The sequence below is a fragment of the Dendrobates tinctorius genome, unplaced genomic scaffold (assembly GCF_039654945.1).
Source record: "Dendrobates tinctorius isolate UK_male_01 unplaced genomic scaffold, ASM3965494v1 ptg000136l, whole genome shotgun sequence".
Taxonomy (NCBI): domain Eukaryota; kingdom Metazoa; phylum Chordata; class Amphibia; order Anura; family Dendrobatidae; genus Dendrobates; species Dendrobates tinctorius.
The window spans coordinates 2,441,987-2,460,596 of record NW_027361804.1 but is presented as its reverse complement, the minus strand read 5'-3'; the positions used below and the strand labels follow the sequence as shown (position 1 = coordinate 2,460,596).

Genomic DNA, 18,610 nt, shown 5'->3' with positions numbered 1-18,610 from the left:
ATAAGTGGTGTCCCTGCGTATTCCATTTTTGTAACACACTCGACACCTTTTTTGCGGCTTACCTTTTCTTGGGGTTGGCGGGACCACCCCCGGAAAATGCTGACCTGGGACAATACGAGCACCTTCAGTTCCTGAAGTACTGGGGCCCGCTCCTTCCTGAGCGCCAAACATCAGGGCCTTAACCACTACCTCCTGGAACTGAAGGTACGTCGTATCGCTGGGGCATGCACATTGTGACAGCAGGAATGCGTTGAGCATTGCCATTTGGACGATGTGCATGGCCAGCTTTTTGTACCACGCCTTGGCCTTCCTCAATGCATTGTACGGTTGGAGGAGTTGATCGGAAAGATCAACTCCCCCCCATGTTTTTGTTGTACCCCACTACACATGTCGGTTTGCGGACCTGTGTAGAGGTACCCCGTACAGTGCAGAGGGTACTGCCATCACCGTGTATGGTGGTCAAGAGATGGACATCTCTCTTGTCCTTTTACTTGACCACCAGCAGGTGGTCGCTACATTGGGCTCTGCTCTTACCTTTTCGGAGCATCTGCCCAAGTAGCGTCTTCGGGAGGCCTCTCTGATTTTTGCGGACAGTACCGCAGGCTGCGGTACGTCGCTCAGAGAGGGATTTGTAGAGTGGGATGCTGGTATAAAAGTTATCAGTGTAGAGGTGATAACCTTTATCCAGCAGTGGGTGCACCAAATCCCACACAATTTTCCCACTCACTCCCAGGAAAGGAGGACACTCAGGGGTTCAATCCGGGTGTCCTTCCCTTCGTAAACTCTAAACTTGTGGGTGTACCCTGAGGTACTCTCACACAACTTATAGAGTTTGATTCCGTACCTGGCCCTCTTACTGGGCAGGTATTGACGGAATCGCAGCCTTCCCTTGAAGTGAACCAAGGACTCATCCACGCAGATGTCCCTTTGGGGCACGTACACTTCAGCAAACTTTTTGTTGAAGTGTTCGACGACCGGCCGAACTTTGAACAGACGGTCAAAGTTGGGGTCATCTCGTGCGGGACACTCTGCATTATCAGTATAATGCAGAAACTTGTGGATGGCCTCAAAACGCATCCGGGCCATGACCATTCGGAACACTGGAGTGTTGTATAAAATATCAACACTCCAATATTGCCGAATTTCCGGCTTTTTCAGTATCCCCATATGGAGGACCAGGCCCCCAAACTGCGTCATTTCAACTGCGTCTACAGGAGACCAGTTTGAAAATGTTGAACGCGGGTTTTGCTCCAAAAATTGACGAGCGTACAAATTAGTTTGCTCCACCATGAGGTTAACAAAATCCTCAGAGAAAAAGACTTTGAAAAAGTCAATTTCTGTGAGGCCGGTGGTGTCAAACTTGATTCCTGATTCTGCCACAAAATCAGGAATCAGTGGCTCGTAATTTTCGGGTGGCGAGGTCCATACGGGGAGCACTGGGTCAGCTGCGGGCATGGTGGGCGCTGCCTCATCTTCTGTCCTGGAGCGTCTGCGTGGCGGTTCCGCAGGACCCGAGGAGGAAGATGAGGAGGGGGAAGAGGAAGAAGAAGAGGATGAAGAATCCGAAAAATAAAGAAAAGTCGGATCGTCATACAAATCGCTATCAGTGTCGGAGGCAAGTATAGCATATGCCTCCTCCATTGAATAGCGCTGTTGGGATGAATTTGATGACATTTTTTGTGTAAATATGGTGCTTGGGTGTACACAAACAGCAGGCCCTAGCTGATAAGTGTCACTTATCAAAACTAGGCTGCTGGATGTGCGCACGGGGTGGCGCAAGGGGGGGGGGGGTGGAAAAAAAAAGGAAAACGGCAGGCACAAACTCTGATACATGAACTGTGTCACTTATCAGAGTTTCGCAGCTGCGGGATGTGTGTACGGAGGGGCTAAGGTAAAAAAAGCGAGCTCGAGTGTTGATCGGTGAACTGCGTCACCAATCAACGCTCGGCGGCTGCGCACGGAGGTGGCGCAAAAGTGGGGTGGAGGGGGGTAAAAATAGGGGGATGGGGGATTGGGGTGGATGAAGAGAGATTGGGCAGGGATCAACAGTTAGGGTTGTAGTTAGGTGGCACAAAGGGGGGTGAAAAAAAAGAAAAACGGCAGGCACAAGTTTGGATAAGTGACATGTGTCACTTATCCAACTTTTGCAGCTGCGGGATGTGTGTACGGAAGTGGCGTAAAGGGGGCTAAGGAAAAAAAATTAAGCTCGAGTGTTGATCGGTGAACTGCGTCACCGATCAACGCTCGGTGGCTGCGCACGGAGGTGGCGCAAAAGTGGGGTGGAGGGGGGTAAAAGGGGGGTGAAGGGGGTAAGAGGGGGGGTGAAGGGGGGTAAGAGAGGGGGTGGAGGGGGGTAAGAGGGGGGATGAAGATAGATTGGGGGGGTGAAGATAGATTGGGCAGGGGATCAGGGATCAATTAACACTTACAGTTGTAGTTTTCTTTCTTCTTTCTTCTGCAGGGATTGTGATGCTACAAGCTGTGGCACCACAATACCCAGCACAGGAGCTCTTGCTGCGTCCGTCCTCTCTGCAGGAATCCTCAGCTAGAGTGAGGACCCCTGCAGTCAGGTCAGAGGCAGGTCAGGGGCAGGTCACAGAGCGGTCACATCGCTGCTGTGACCTTTCATTGGTGGGATCGAATGATTACATCGATCCCACCAATCCCTGATCTGCCTGGTGACCATGGCAACTGCCTAGAATCGGAGCTCACAGCTCCGATTACTAGGCAGGTCATGCCCAGGTCACCAGCAGGGCACAGAGCGGTCACATGGTGACCGCAGCTGTGCCCTGTGGTTGGCGCGATCGCCGATCTAATCGATCGCGCCAGCCAACTCCTGCAGGCCCTGCTGGGCCTGCATCAGGCTCCAGCCTAGGATCGGTGCTAATATAGCACCGATCCTGGCCGGTACTGGCAGGGCACAGCGGCAATATAGCGCCGCTGTGCACTGTGATTGGCGCGATCAATCAGATCGGCGATCGTGCCAATCCGGGTGCTTTTTGCCGGGTGCTTTTTGCCGGCTCTAGGATCGAGTACATCAGTACTCAATCCCAGCCTAGGACATCATTGTTTCAGCCAAGCTGATTGGCTGAAACAATGAGAAACGCTGCGATTGGCTGTTCAGAATTGAACAGCCAATCACAGCGCTCTGGATGCCGGGGGGGCGGGATCGCAGCCCGGGATGCCGACGCCATCTTTTGTAAGGTGAGATGGCGTCGGAATTTTAATGCGATCACCACGACTTTAGTCGCGGTATCGCATTAAAGGGCCCAACGTACTATCCCGTCCACGGTCATACGGGCCCGGGTACCGTGGACGGGATAGTACGTCGGATGTCAGGAAGGGGTTAAAAAAAAAATTATTTATTTATATTCGGCTCAGGAGATGAATACTCCCATCCGCCGCTCCTGCTTTCACTGCAAGTAGTAGTAGGTGTCGGATGATGGGATAAGTTGTTCCATCAGCTGACACCAGTGACCAAAGGTAAACTGAGCATGCTAAGGTAAAAAAAAGGAATCCGTCGCCGGATTCCGTCATGTGACGGACTACGACAGATCCGTCGCCCATAGGCGTCCATTCTAGCAGACGACGGACGGCGACGAATCCATCGCTGTCCGACTTTTCGACAGAGACAAATAACGTTCCTATGTAAGTTGTTTCCGGCCGACGGACAAAGATTTTCCGACAGATCCGTCGAACGACGGATGAAACGTGCGGCCATCCGTCGCTAATACAAGTCAATGAGAAAAAAACGGATCCAGCGGCATCAGACGCAGGATCCCTTTTTTTCTAAAAACAACGGATTTCGACTGATGGCAAAAAACTGATGTGTGAAAGTAGCCTAAGGCTTGTCTCCAGTACGTGTGGTGACAATTTTCCCACGTACAGCAGACACTGACACAAGTAGACACATTCAAATGAATGGGTCTGTGCACATGTCAGTGCGTTACCACAGACCGTGTGTCCGTGTGCACCACATGTAGACTTGTCCATTTTTACCGTCAGCACGGGTGGCAAAATGTCCCGCATACGTGCACAAGGAGAACACACATTGATGTCATCCATGTGACCCGCATCGGCACCTGGGAAGAAGTGCTACAGTAAGAGCTGTTTCCCGGTGGCGGGTGCTGAAAACGGCTCTCATCATTCTCCCCTGCTCTGCTGGCGATCAGCGCAAGCAGAAGAGAATGATGAGCGATACATTAAAGTCAGAACGATGACAGCAGATGGGGGCTTTTGGGACTATTAGTCCCATCATCCGACACCTGCTGCCGCTAATAACAATGACAGCAGAAGCGGATGATCGGGGTATGACTCACCCGCCGCCTGCGATATAACTAAATAAATTAATGAAAACCCCGGCGTGGGTTCCCCCCTATTTTCTTTAACCAGCCATGCAAAACTCACAGCTGGGGGCTGCAACCCTCAGAAGTCAGCTTTAGCAAGGTTGGTTATCAAGAATAAAGGGGTCCCCACGCTGTTTTTTAAATTATTTAAATAAATTTAAAAAAAAAGAAAAAAAACACATTTCAGGTGATCTGCCAATGTGGAACCCTGGTCCAAATCAGTGAAGGTGGAATCCCACTTTAAAGTGGAGAACTTTTACCTGCAGAGGAGTTAGTATTGATGTCCGATTTGTTTGGTTTAGCTCCACTGAATTTGACTGGTTTTCCTTATCTAGGTGGGCACTTGGGTCCTATTCATGCATGAAAATAAACAGAATCATTGTCTTGATCATGACTGTATATTATAATTTATAGATAAATCATATCTAACAAAGTCTCACCGGGTGGTTGCTGATGTGCTCGGCCATGAGGAACCTGTAAACTTTATTTGTGATGAAGACTGAAAAAGAACAAGAAAATGACATCAACTAAAAATGTAAAAAGAATCTGACACAAACGAAAGTTTCAATGTTACGAATAACAAAGTCCGAAAGCAGCGCTCAACCGGAGAGCGTCCATCAACTGAACTGACTGCCCCAGTATGAGAATATATTGTGTCAAATGTTGTAATATAGAGAGCGAATATCATAATGCAAAAAACAACAGTGCAGATGTCCAGGCGTGACGTTACATCACACTAGTTATATACATTATACAGTAGAGGGGCACAACCTGAGGACACCCTTCAGAGAGGCTGTGTGGGGGGAGATATTGTGGAGAGGGGCAGTGTATGGGGGGACATTATGAAGAAGGGCAGTGTGGGGGAATGAGAGGTAAAGTGTTGGGGATAATATGGGGGGCACTGTAGGGTGAACATTATGGAGAGGGACAGTGTGAGGATAATATGGACAGGGGCAGTGTGGGAGAGACATGAAGAGGGGCAGTGTGGGGGGAATATTATGGAGAGCAGTAGTGTGGGAGGATATTATAGAGAAAGGCAGTGTGGGGGACATTATGGAGAGGGTAAAGTGGGAAGGATATTATGGAGAAGGGCAGTGCGGGGGATATCATAGAGAAGGGCAGTGTGGGGGGATATCATAGAGAAGGGCAGTGTGGGGGGATATGTTGTGCAGGAAGCACAGTGAGTTGCAATTATTTATTCAGGGGTGTTGCATGGGAGATATTTTTACTTAAGGGGCAGTATAATGATAGTTTTTTTAAGGGTACAGTGTTAGGATTTTCTGCTTTATGAATAGAAGATGGAAGTCTGTAGAGATAAGCTGTAGGAGTGAAATCTCATAATGGCGTCTGTGCTACATGGAGACAAAAGGGATTTGAACGACTTCAATCAAAGAAGACGTCACCTATAAGGTACCTGGATGCAAATGTTCATTTGTGGTACTGTCTGCGTCTCAACCGTGCTTTGGTTCTTGTGTGATCTGTGGTAGGATGATGGCTGGTAACAACTCACAGTATTTCCTTACCATTGTAAACTGGGAATTGTAGGTTCAAGCAATACAATTACGGGGGCTGATCTGACATTACAGTTGATCGCTGCACCCTGCTTGGTGCAGTATACATGTACTATACTGATGGTGGTTCTAGCCAGGTCTGTGGTGTTGGAGCCGGAGTCATGGAGTCGGTGCTCATTTTGGTGGAGTTGGAGTCGTTATAAAATGGCCCGACTCTGACTCCTAAAATATATAATAAATTGGGTACAGTAGTTCAATGCAGAATGTGCTGAGTAGTTTTTCATAGGAATTTGGGAAAGTTATGAAATGCCTGATCTAAGGCTACATTCACACACAGCATTTTTCCTGTGTTTTTTGAGGATACGTTTTTCAGCTGCAAAAGCCGATCAGATTTTTAAAAAACCGCATCACCTGAAAGGTTTTTGAGGTCATAGATAATGTTTTCAATATCAAAAGCAGATTAGAAATCTGCTGTATCTATCCATTTATCCATATCTGTCTCCATATCATATCTGTACCAAAAAGAATGAAAGCCGGGTAGCACACAGACTGACACTTCCTGCCAGGCAAAGGAGGAGGAAAGAGCGTCTCAAACATCATTAACAAGATATTTTGTAAGTGACAAAGTTACTGTAACAATGACAGCAGATATGTCTAACAGACAGCTCCTCCAGCTTGTTGTGAAGGACGGTGTACCATTATCACTATTGGCACGACCAGCTTTTACAGCTCTTAATGGAGAAATGGCCGCAAACTTGGTGTTTCTCTGGAAAGAGAAAGTATTAGAAAATTAGTGATTGAAGAAGCCCTTAACCAAAAGGAAGATCTTAAAAAGACTCTCAAAAGACGCTTCATGTTTCTTACACTGGACGCCTGCACACGTCACAGAGTGAACTATTTTGCCATCAATGTTCGATATGTTTGTGACCACAAAAATTGTTACCAACACGCTGGCAGTAACAGATACTAAAGCTCCTCACAGCAGCCGGTTTCTCCAGGCCTTAGTGGAAAAAGTTCTGCAAGATTACGAACTCAAAAAAGAACATGTTCTTGCTATTGTAACGGACAATGCTTCACACATAAGTACAATTACACTGATGAATGAGAGTAATGAACAACAGCTAGAGGAACATTCAGGATTCAGTATGAGATGGAAGGCCACAGTGCTGTTCATGTAACTGAGGAACAAACAGATATTACTACAGAAGAACAGCAACATTATACTGTAGAAATAGATGATCTTGTTGAAGCTGCTTCAAAACAGTTTCCTATTCATCACATGCGCTGTGTTGTGCACACGCTGCAGCTGGCAATAAGAGATAGTCTACAAGAGGGACATGCTGGAACTCTGATTGGAAAAGTGAGGAAATTGGTTATTGCCGCCAGAACCCCTAAAATTGATTCCATCTTGAAGAGACGTGCTGGAAATGGGCAATTGTTGATCAACTAAAACCGTTTCTTATAGATATGGCGAACCCTCAGGTAACCCTAAATGAAGGTCAATGGGCACAGGTGGCTGAATTGAAGGAATTGCTTAATCACCCATTTACTGTGACTAAAAAATTACAAGCTGAGGATTTAACTCCTGGCATTTTCATGAGGGAGTGGAAGAACTTGCTATTTTGCTTTTTAATCGCAGATGGCATTTCTCCTTCAATGAAACGGAGAGAGACACAGCTATTGGAAAATAACATTTTTCTGGCAGCAGTTTATGTGGACCCAAGTCATCATATATTGCTTGATGATCAACAGCTTACTAAAGGAAAAGAAGCTCTGACTGAGGTAGCAGTTAGGAAGAGTGGCCTACAGGAGGACTGCCAGGCGCAAGAGGACTCGGGTCCTGACAGTGCTACTGCTGCCATATGTTCATCCTCATCAGATGAGGAGTTTGACTTTGACAAGTATTTGGATGATATGAAGCAAGCAAAGCGTTGCTGCAAGGAAAAGGATTTCACTCTGTCTCCTATAGCAAGCAGATTGACCAGATTTCAGCAAAATGTTTCACTTGTTCTCAAAGAAATAGAAAAATTCAACTGTTCATCAAAACTGACCGCAAGAGGCAATTCCTTTATACCCGGAAATTGTTAGAGATGTTTCCATGTGGTTACGGCTTTGCCTCCAACCCAAGTTACTGTAGAGAGATTGTTCTCTAGTCTTAAAATTATTAGGTCAGATTTGAGGTCATCTATGAAGGAGGATCTGATGGAGGCAATTTTATTTCTTAGAACAAATTCATAGACTGCACAAATGTTATTTAGTATGTTTTTGTTGAAAACTGTTTTTTGCCACTTATAGTTTATTACATAGTGTTATATATATATATATATATATATATATGTAATTGATATTACATAATGTATTACATGTTTACAATTTATTACAGTTTTTTTGTGTTCTAAAGTTGTATTCCAATAAATATTATGTTCTATCTAAATATCTTGATTATTGTATCATAAAAATGATTTACTGTCTGATGTTCACATTGTACTAGAATACATTTTTCACTTAAATATAAGCAATATATGTGGGAGTCGGAGTCGTGGAGTCGGAGTCGGAGTCGGTGTAAGGGAAATTGAGGAGTTGGAGTCGCAGGTTTGGCTTACCAACTCCACAGCCCTGGACTTCTAGCGGTGCCTCCATGTACTAATGTTTTTTTCAGGCAATGTATTCATGTACTGACGGTGGTTCCAGTACTGCATTTATGTACTTAAGCTGGGTCAGGTGCTGCATTCATGTACTCATTGTGTTTCTGATGCTGCATTAATGTACTGATTGTGGTTCTGGTGGTGCATTCATGTACTGGCGGTGGTTCTAGTGCTGCATTAATGTACTGATTGTGGTTCTGATGCTGCATTCATGTAGTGATGGTGGTTCTGGTGCTTCAGTCATGTATTGATGGTGGTTCTGGTGCTGCAGTCATGTATTGATGGTGGTTCTTGTACATATAACGTGCTTCATGGCTAAGTTAAATCTTATAAATCCTCAAAAATTAATGATTTGAGATTATGAGGAGGATTTGGCAAGTTTCTCCATCAAAAACTCAGTGTAAGTTAGCGTGTGTTCACACTGATTTTTTTATTAGCAGAAACTTTCCAAATATTCAAAACTTGTCAGAAAACTCAGAGCATTGCAGTCTGTTTTGTATGAGGTAAAGCTGCAGCAGACCTGTCAGCATGCCGAAGCTGAGTTCTATACACTACCTACATGCACATTATGACCATTGAGCTATGAAAGAAGGTGGCTTGGTATAATGACTGCCGGTTTCCATCATGTGGACAGTCAGGGGAGTGTACATCACTTACTTTGGAGAGAGATGAAACCAGGAGGCAGTATGGGAAAAAGAGAAGTTGGGGGAGACAGTATGATGGGGTGACGTTCTGCTGCCATCATGTGGAGCTGACACTAAGGCTATGTGCACACGCTGCAGATTTGGCCTCTGCAGATCCGCAGCAGTTCTGCAAACAGTGTACAGTACAATGTAAGTCTATGTGACTTACATTCCGCTATGCCCACGCTGCAGATTTTCCACCGCGGAAAAGCTGCGGTTTTGAATCCACAGAAAGAATTGACATGTCAATTCTTTCTGCGGATTCCGCTGCGGTTTGCCACCTATTCCTTTGTCCAGGTGGCAAACCGCAGGGAAAAAACGCTGGCCAATCCGCAGGTCATTTTAGCTGCACTTTTACCTGCGGATCCGCAGATACAAATCCGCGGGTGAATCCGCAGCGTGTGCACATAGCCTCACGGCAGCACCTTTCATCAGGGGATAATGAATAGTTGGTCAGGAATGGTCTGAGAAACATGACAAATCAAGATGACTTGTATGCAAATTCCCAGATCTCAAGCTGATCAATCAGTTGTGTGATTAAAGGGGTTGTCCGGGCTTTTCACATAATCTCAGTACATATCTGGGCTGCAGAATTATGGCAATAAGTAATTTACTTTCTGTCACTAGTTTGCACGGTTTTCTAGATATTCTGAACAGAACGTCCAAGGGGGGGGTGTTATGGCATTGAAATGAGAACTAGTCGTAACCTCCTACTCTACTCCAAACATGCCCTCTATAGCAACAACCCCACCCTCCATAGCTACAGGCCCTCCCCTCCACATGAAGCAGCCCTCATCACACAGTAACAAATTCTTCCCCTCCAGCAGCCTCAGTGCAGAGAGCAGAGAGCTGCTCCTCCCGCAGACACACACTGAACAGTGATCTATGGAAAGTGAAACTAGTGAGGAGTGAAAATCGTCCTGTATTCTGGGCCACTCCATGATTACAATACATAACTCATTATCAGTAAGGCCTGTTTCACACTTCAGATTTTTTATGTCAGTTAAAATACGCCAAAATGGCGGAAAGCGGATCCGTTGGTAACTAATGTGAACGGATGCCACCGGACCGTTTTTTTGACGGATCCGTTGAATGAAGAATTTTAAAGGAACCGCAGCCCGGGGAGGAGAGAGAGAGAGAGAAAGAGGGAGAGAGAGAATTTTTACCGTCCACCAGAAAGGATTTCAGGGTTAAACTACCGGCTGACTTCCTTCCTCCGGGCATGCGCACTGTAAAATGCGGAGTCTGCAGCAAAAAAAACGTTGCATGGTCCGTCCAGGCATGTCGGCGGAGGAAAAAAATTTGGCGGATCCGCAAAAAAACGGATCCAACGGATGGCCATCCGTCAAGATCCGTCGGTAATGCAACTCAATGGGGAAAAAAACGGATCCGTTTTTTTTAAATACGGCAGATTTTGACTGATGGTCAAAAACGGAAGTGTGAAACAGGCCTAATTCCTTCCCTCACTGTCCCAGGCTGCTGGCAGCAGTGAGAACAGACTGTGTGATGGCCGGTGATGGGGGTCTGCAGCTTCTAATCTGCACAGGGGATGGCAGTCACTGATGTAATCTGTTGTGTGACAAAGCCTCTGCTGTGTGAATGAGACAGCTCTGTGTCACTGATGTCTTCACACAGCAGCAGATTTGGTGCAGTGTATGTGCGAAGCTCCACCAAACTGCCAGCAAGCTCCAGTGACCAGCACCACCCACTGCCCACTCATTGGCTGGCAGTAAACTGCACCAGCACTCATCTTTATCATCATTCCAGCATTGGAAAGAACACAGCAGTGATCCTGTATTTGTGAAAGCAGCACAATACATACATACACCCCCCCAACACTTCACACTGTTACAGCTGCTGATTGGACAGGCTGCTCCCATCAGTATTTGTGTCATTAGAAACACAGTGCTCACACATACACTGCACCAAATCTGCTGCTGTGTGAAGACATCAGTGACACAGAGCTGTCTCACTCACACAGCAGAGGCTTTGTCACAGAACAGACTACATCAGTGACTGCCATCCCCTGTGCAGATTCACTGCTGCCAGCAGCCTGGGACAGTGAGAGAAGGAATTACTGATGAGTTATGTATTGTAATCATGGAGTGGCCCAGAATACAGGACGATTTTCCCTCCTCCTCACTAGTTTCACTTTCCATAGATCACTGTTCAGTGTGTGTCTGCGGGAGGAGCAGCTCTCTGCTCTCTGCACTGAGGCTGCTGGAGGAGAAGAATTTGTTACTGTGTGATGAGGGCTTCTTCATGCGGACGAGGAGGGTGTTGTGAGTTCATTTTCTGATCCACCAGTTGTGAGTTTTAGTTCCAGGCTCCCTCTGGTGGTAACAGGAGGTAGTGAGGCTGATTTAATCAGTAGAGATCTGCCACCTGATAATGAGGATGACGACTGGACCTCAGGAATCTCAGACTGGATTTAAGACAGCCGACACCCTATTCTAGTGCTGGTGATTCCTTCTAGCTTTTCAGGTCTTGGTTTTCAGCTCTGTTCCAGTCATCTCAAGCTAAGTTTTTCTGCTAATGTTCACACTTGACTTTGTTGGTCTATTCAGCTTTTTGTGTGGTCAGCCAGCCCCAGCTGGGGCTGTGCTGAATTTCCACTCTTATTTATCTGTATTGGCCAATTTGCTTTTTGTCCATTATTAGATTGGCCTCTTTTTGCTCTGTCTCAGAATATTTCAGAGTGCTGATATAGTGGGAGAAGTCTAGTGACTTCAGGGTTAATTTTGCTATCAGAAGTGTTGGACATTATTTTTGTAGGGTTTTTGGCAGATTGCAGACAGTGTCTTTCCTTTCCTATCCTTTCTAGTTAGTTTGGGCCCCATCGTTTGCTCAGCCTATTTTCCTGCCTGTGTTTGTGCTTTCATCTTGTTTCACCGTCAATACTTGTGTGGGGGCTGTCTTTCCTTTGGGGTCTGCTCTGGGGCAGTTAGTTTTCCCCTTTTCTTGCTTTAGGCTTATTTAGTGCTCCGGCTGTGACGAAGCATCTAGGATCATCGTAGGTATGCTCCACGGCTGCTGCTAGTTGTTTGGTTAGGATCAGGGATCTGCAATCTGCATAGTTACCAACCTCTCTGGTTTTCTGTGACTTAGCTTGTTTAGTTTTTTTTTCTCCTCGGTGACCCATTCATAACAGGAGGGCTTGTAGCTATGGAGGGTGGGGTTGTTGTTATAGAGGAAATGTTTGGAGTAGAGTAGGAGGTTACGACTAGTTCTCATTTCAATGCCATAACACTCCCCCCCTTGGACGTTCTGTTCAGAATATCTAGAAAACCGTGCAAACTAGTGACAGAAAGTAAATTACTTATTGTCATAATTCTGCAGCCCAGATTTGCCTTTTTGTCCTTTATTAGATTGGCCTCTTTTTGCTCTGTCTCAGAATATTCCAGAGTGCTGATATAGTGGGAGAAGTCTAGTGACTTCAGGGTTAATTTTGTTATCAGAAGCATAGGACATTATTTTTGGTAGGGTTCTTTGGCAGATTGCAGACAGTAGCTTTCCTTTCCTGTCCTTTCAAGTTAGTTTGTCCCCATCGTTTGCCTATTTTTCTGCCTTTGTTTGTGTTTTCATCTTGCTTCACCGTCAATACATGTGGGGGGCTGTCTTTCCTTTGGGGTCTGCTCTGGGGAGTTAGTTTTCCTTTTTTCTTACTTTAGGCTTATTTAGCTCTCCGGTTGTGACGAGGCATCCAGGACCATCGTAGGCACGCTCCACGACTGCTTCTAGCTGTTTGTTAAGATCACGGCTCTGTAATCTGCATAGTTACCAACCTCTCTGGTTTTCTGTGACATAGCATGTGTTGCTTTTTATCTCCTCGGTGACCCATTCATAACAACCCCTTTAAGCATTTAGTTACGGTTTATATCTTAAATTATATAATTCAACAGCTTTGTCTATACAAATGTTAAAATCTGCGATTCACAATCTATTGTACGCAGTGAAAAAAATTCCGCAACATGTAAACGTACACCAAATATTTCCAGATGATCTCAGCACTGAGATATTTGATATAGTGTAGAGATCATGGAAGAAGGCAGGTTTTTGCACGTCTGTCACTTACCCTACTGATAGTCACAGTCAGTCCGCCTAGTCAAAACGGCTGGTTATAACAAGGAGTAAAAGATTGTTATGATCTGTTCTACAGACAGCCTATCCCCTGCCTCCAATTGCGGTTATTTGCACATAAAATGGGAGGCTGGTAAATCCTCTAATGTTAACAGGGTGAGTGGTTCACATTTACTGTAACATATAGCAGAATAGACTGTACAGTAATTAACCAAGAAATGGGAGGTATTAGTACTGGTAAAAATGTCAGGAATAAATACAGGAAAGATGTATATCTTTGTACCGTGTTAGCCAGTAGATAGAAAAATATTCAGAATTGAGAGTCCTTAGTGGTTGATACCTTTTAATGGCTAACTGAAAAGATGGTAACACATTGCAGCTTTCGAGACTACTCAGGTCTCTTCTTCAGGAAAGGACTAATACAAAATCTGAAGAGTCACATATTTATGCACAATACAGCCTAGAAAAAATGCAATGGATAAGACAAGTGACGTGAAGCAGAACTATCAATATGGGAGAGGGAGAAACATAAATATTGGACCTGTACATAGATAAGGAGTCCGGATGTTTTATAGTCCTCTGATTGGGGTCTCCTAATGTGTTGTGATGCCCCCCACCAGGTCTTGAAAGCAAATTCCTTAATTGATGTAAAAAGACATAAATCCATGCGACACATTCATTCCAGCACTGAGAGTGTCAAAGGTCATCTCTCTCCCATATTGATAGTTCTGCTTCACGTCACTTGTCTTATCCATTGCATTTTTTCTGTGTTGTATTGTGTATAATATGTGACTCTTCAGATTTTGTATTAGTCTAGCCTGAAGAAGAGACCTGAGTAGTCTCGAAAGATTGCAATGTGTTACCATCTTTTCAGTTCGCCATTAAAAGGTATCAACCACTGAGGACTCTCAATTCTGAATATTTTTCAGGAATAAATAAGAATCAAAATTTGGCTTGGCAAACGCTTTATCAGCCTCCTAATACATTTATATTACATTTAGCATTTAGGGCTAATACAAGCATCATCAGACAGGGTATTAGATGCTCTCCAAATACCTTCTAGGAGTAAATCTTGAGGACAGGTTCACCATAAATTCGTTTTTAGTTAAATGAGGACAAAGCACCAGCAAAATTGATTACATTAAGGGGTAAAGTACAAGACGACAGTGAGAACACTGCAGAAGCAGTGCACAATTTATAGCTCACATTGAAATTAGAAATAAAGGTTTGTGACGTGAGCTCCCTCTAGTGGGGGTTGGAGATAGAACGCAGTACGCTCCCTCTAGTGGTGGTTACAGGTAGAGTGCAGTGAGACTCTCCCAGAGGTGGCTGCAGGTAGCATACAACATGTTTCAAATTCTGACACTTTATTATTTGGATCACTCTGACAGCAGTATCGCAGGAATTTTGAGCTCTGTATCAGCTGTAACTCTTACATGTTTAGCAATTCACCTGATCTATCTCACATTATTTACAGTGATCATTCACCGTAGGTAACCGTGCTCCCTTCCTGGCAGCAATCTAATGTATACGCACTTTTCATGCTGGTGTCATGGCCGGTTTAGTCACCAGAAACCACAGTGCTGTCCCAGATCCATCGTACGGTCATGAATACGCCCCGTGGACCCAGTTTGGGATTCTAGACGTTTTTACGGTAAGAATAATGCCTGCCGGCTGTTCTTGCCATCAAAAGTGACATCAAGCCCAACTCATTGCAGTAAAGTGAACAGAGCGCAGTGGGGACGCCTGACCCCTTTATCCACAAAAGTGAAAGCTTATTTCCCGCTCCCCACTAAAAGTAGCAGAAGCTGCGTGATTATGGGGAGGTTGGGAGGAGAAATGAACCGCAGCTATTGATTAATCTTACCTGCCTGGAGTTTTGCCGCTGTCTGACACAACTCTGTATAGACTGAGACCCCGCTCTCAATCCGTCTTATAAGACCCAGGGCTAAACTGCATGAGCGGGAAGTTCAGATTCATAAGAAAGCCACACCTGCATCCACGGTCATGCTAATTTCTATGACTCAGCGACTGCTTACTGATGACTTATGTGTATGACAATTTAACCCCATATTATTCCACGTTTTAGACTCAGGTACTAGAAGACACACAATGCCTTCCTTTTTCTGTAAATGCTGCAGCTCTGTGGTGTTTGCTATGGTGTAATTATCAAAACGTGAATTTATTTCAGTTCTTCAGTACATAAAGTGACCCTTCTGTATTCTATAGAGTCATTACACACAGAGTGATCTGTGTCACGGGTTTATTTCTGTTAATGATGATTATGGCTTACAGCCAATGAAAACCCAAAAGTCATTATCTCAGGAAATTAGAATAATTTATAACACCAGCTTGAAAAATGATTTAAAAATCTGAAGTGTTGTCCTACTGAAATGTCTGATCAGTAAATGCACTCAATACTTGGTCGGGCTCCTTTTGCATCAATTACTGCATCAATGAGGTGTGGCATGGAGGCGATCAGCCTGTGGCACTGCTGAGGGGTTATGGAAGCCCAGGTTGCTTTGATAGCAGCCTTCAGCGCGTCTGCATTGTTGGGTCTGGTGTCTCTCATCTTGCTCTTGACAATACTCCATAGATTCTCTATGGGGTTAAGGTCAGGCGAGTTTGCTGCCAATCAAGCCCAGTGATACTGTTGTTTTTACCTCAGGTATTGGTACTTTTGGCAGTGTGGACAGGGGCCAAGTCCTGCTGGAAAATGACATTTCCATCTCCATAAAGCTTGTCTGCAGAGGGAAGCATGAGGTGCTCTGAAATGTCCTGGTAGACGGCTCCGCTGACTTTGGTCTTGATAAAACACAGTGGACCTACACCAGCAGATGACATGGCTCCCCAAACCATCACTGATGGTGGAGACTTCACACTAGACCTCCAGCAGCTTGGATTGTGGCCTCTCCACTCTTCCTCCAGACTCTAGGACCTTGATTTCCAAATGAAATGCAACATTTACTTTCATCTGAAATCAACACCTTGGACCACTGACAACAGTCCCGTTCTTTTTCTCCTTGGCCCAGGTAAGACGCTTTTGGCGTTGTCTATTGGTCATGAGTGGCTTCACACAAGGAATGCGACACTTTGAACTGAAGCAAGCACCTTCTCTGCTGCTGCCCGCTCCACAGGTATCTCTGAGCACAGTTTGTCTTACTCAAGGCACACGCGCACTGGCTCAGTGAGCAAATGCAGTGCGGTGTTCCTGACATTATAACTGACCTGAACTTTTTTTTTCCTCTCCTCACTTCTGCAGCATGGACCCAATGCATGCTTTATCTGAGCAGGTGAAATGCTTGATTCAGTCACTGCAGAAGCTAAGTTTGGAATACCAAGCTCTGGCCCAGTCCCAACGGCAGGTTGCGGACTCGGTTCAGGGGGCGCTTTCAGCAGGTGGGGAATAGAGATGTAATTTTAGTCCCACCCGAATCCCCGGTAAAATTGCCAGATACGTTTGCTGGTAACAAAAATGAATTTAGAGCGTTTAAGGAGGGCTGTAAGCTCTTTTTCTCCTTGAGACCCAGCTCCTCTGGGGATGAGAAACAGAGGGTGGGGGTGTTTATGTCCCTGCTTAGGGGGGCCCCACAAGCCTGGGCATTTTCTTTCCTCTTCTGCCCCGGAGAGAATGACTGTGGATGCGTTTTTTGAGGCCTTAGGGCTTATTTACGATGAGCCTGATAGAGTGCGTTTGGCTGAGGACAAGGTGATGAGTGTCTGTCAGGGGAAGCACTCGGCCGAGTGGTTCTGTTCTGAATTTAGACGTTGCACAGTCGAGATTTCTTGGAGTGATACCGCCCTTCGGGGGCTGTTCCGTAGAGGCCTGTGTGAATGTCTGAAGGATGCCCTGGCACTTCATCCTCCTCCTGACTCCCTGGAGGATGCCATGACCCAAGCGGTTCGCATGGATTGCAGACTGCGGGCAAGAGGTGTTATGCAACTTAAAACACCATTATTCTCCAGTGGAGGTGAGACCCGGACTCCTTCTGTGGCTATGGAGGTGAGCGCTGTCACCTGTGAGGAGAAGGAAAGAAGACGCCGCCGGGAGAAACAGTTGTGCTTCTATTATGGGGAATCTGGACATTGGAAGGACTGCCCCTCCTGTCCGTCATCCTCCAAGATGGCGGGAAACGACTAGGTGTGGGTAGTAGTCGAGGAGGCTACCCAGACCTTCAGGTACAATTTTCCTCACGTGCAAAAATTGTGCTTCAGGTGGAACTGGAACTTGGTAATGGTCCTGTTCAGACTACTGCTTTTGTTGACTGTGGTTCTGCTGTGAACCTGATTGATACCAAGGTTATGACTCTTAATAAGATAGGGACAGTCAGGCTTCAGGATCCTGTTAAACTTGTGGCAATTGGCTCGTCCCCTCTTACCCAGGACAGTATCTGTTTCAGGTCTGAACTTTTTTCGCTAAAAGTGGGTCCCATTCATATGGAAAAATTAAGCTGTCTTGTGTAAGTAACTTGCCTGCAGGACTGGTACTGGGGATGCCTTAGCTTCAACGCCATTATCCTACCATTGATTGGGTAACAGGGGAGCTCACTCAATGGGGATGCAAGGATAAATGTTGCAACCTGGGACCTCTTGTCAACTCTGTTAAATCCGTATCTGTGTCGTCTGTCGGTCTGGAAGGTATTCCGGAGTACCTGAAGGATTTCAAAGACGTTTTTTCTGAAAGTGAGGCTGAGGCGCTGCCACCACATAGACCCTGCAATTGTGCCATTGAGTTAGTACCCAGAGCAAAGTTACCTAAGGCTCGATTGTTCAATTTGTCAGGGCCTGTGCGCCAAGCCATGAAGGAGTACATAGCTGAGAGTCTCCGCAAAGGGCATATCAGACCTTCTGTGTCACCCATGGCAGCAGGGTTCTTCTTTGTGAAGAAGATGGTGGTTTGCGGCCGTACCTTGACTTTCGGGAACTGAACAAGATAACGGTTAGGAACACTTACCCACTTCCCCTCATCCCAGACTTATGTAAGCAGTTAGCTGGGGCCCAATGGTTCTCCAAGTTAGATCTCCGGGGGGCCTACAATCTGATAAGGATTCGGGAAGGGGACAAATGGAAAACTGCATTCCTCACCTCAGGAGGACTCTTTGAAAACCTGGTAATGCCGTTTGGGTTAACTAATGCGCCCGCTATTTTCCAGAATTTTATCAATGTTGTGTTTTCTGACCTGATAGGCCGTTTTGTTATCATTTATTTGGATGACATTTTGGTGTATTCCCCAGTCAGTCTCACTTGCAACATCTACAGACAGTTCTCCAGAGACTCAGGGAGAACCAATTGTTTGTTAAATTGGAAAGGTTTTCATTTTTCAGACAGGAACTGTCTTTTTTGGG

The 18,610-nt window shown here is 45.6% G+C and overlaps 1 protein-coding gene across 1 annotated transcript in view; it reads right to left on the bottom strand.

The window, feature by feature from the left end:
• The window catches only part of LOC141048459 (serine protease FAM111A-like), a 172,377-nt gene extending 157,156 nt beyond the window's left edge, over nucleotides 1–15,221 (bottom strand). The window contains exons 1-3 of the mRNA XM_073544024.1: nucleotides 15,133–15,221; nucleotides 4,787–4,845; nucleotides 4,607–4,696 (exon numbers count right to left, since the gene is read on the bottom strand). Of these exons, the coding sequence (XP_073400125.1) occupies nucleotides 4,607–4,696; nucleotides 4,787–4,813 (117 nt within the window). The 5' untranslated portion in view covers nucleotides 4,814–4,845; nucleotides 15,133–15,221. The remainder of the gene's footprint in view (nucleotides 1–4,606; nucleotides 4,697–4,786; nucleotides 4,846–15,132) is intronic.
• Between the last annotated feature and the right edge of the window lie 3,389 nt (nucleotides 15,222–18,610).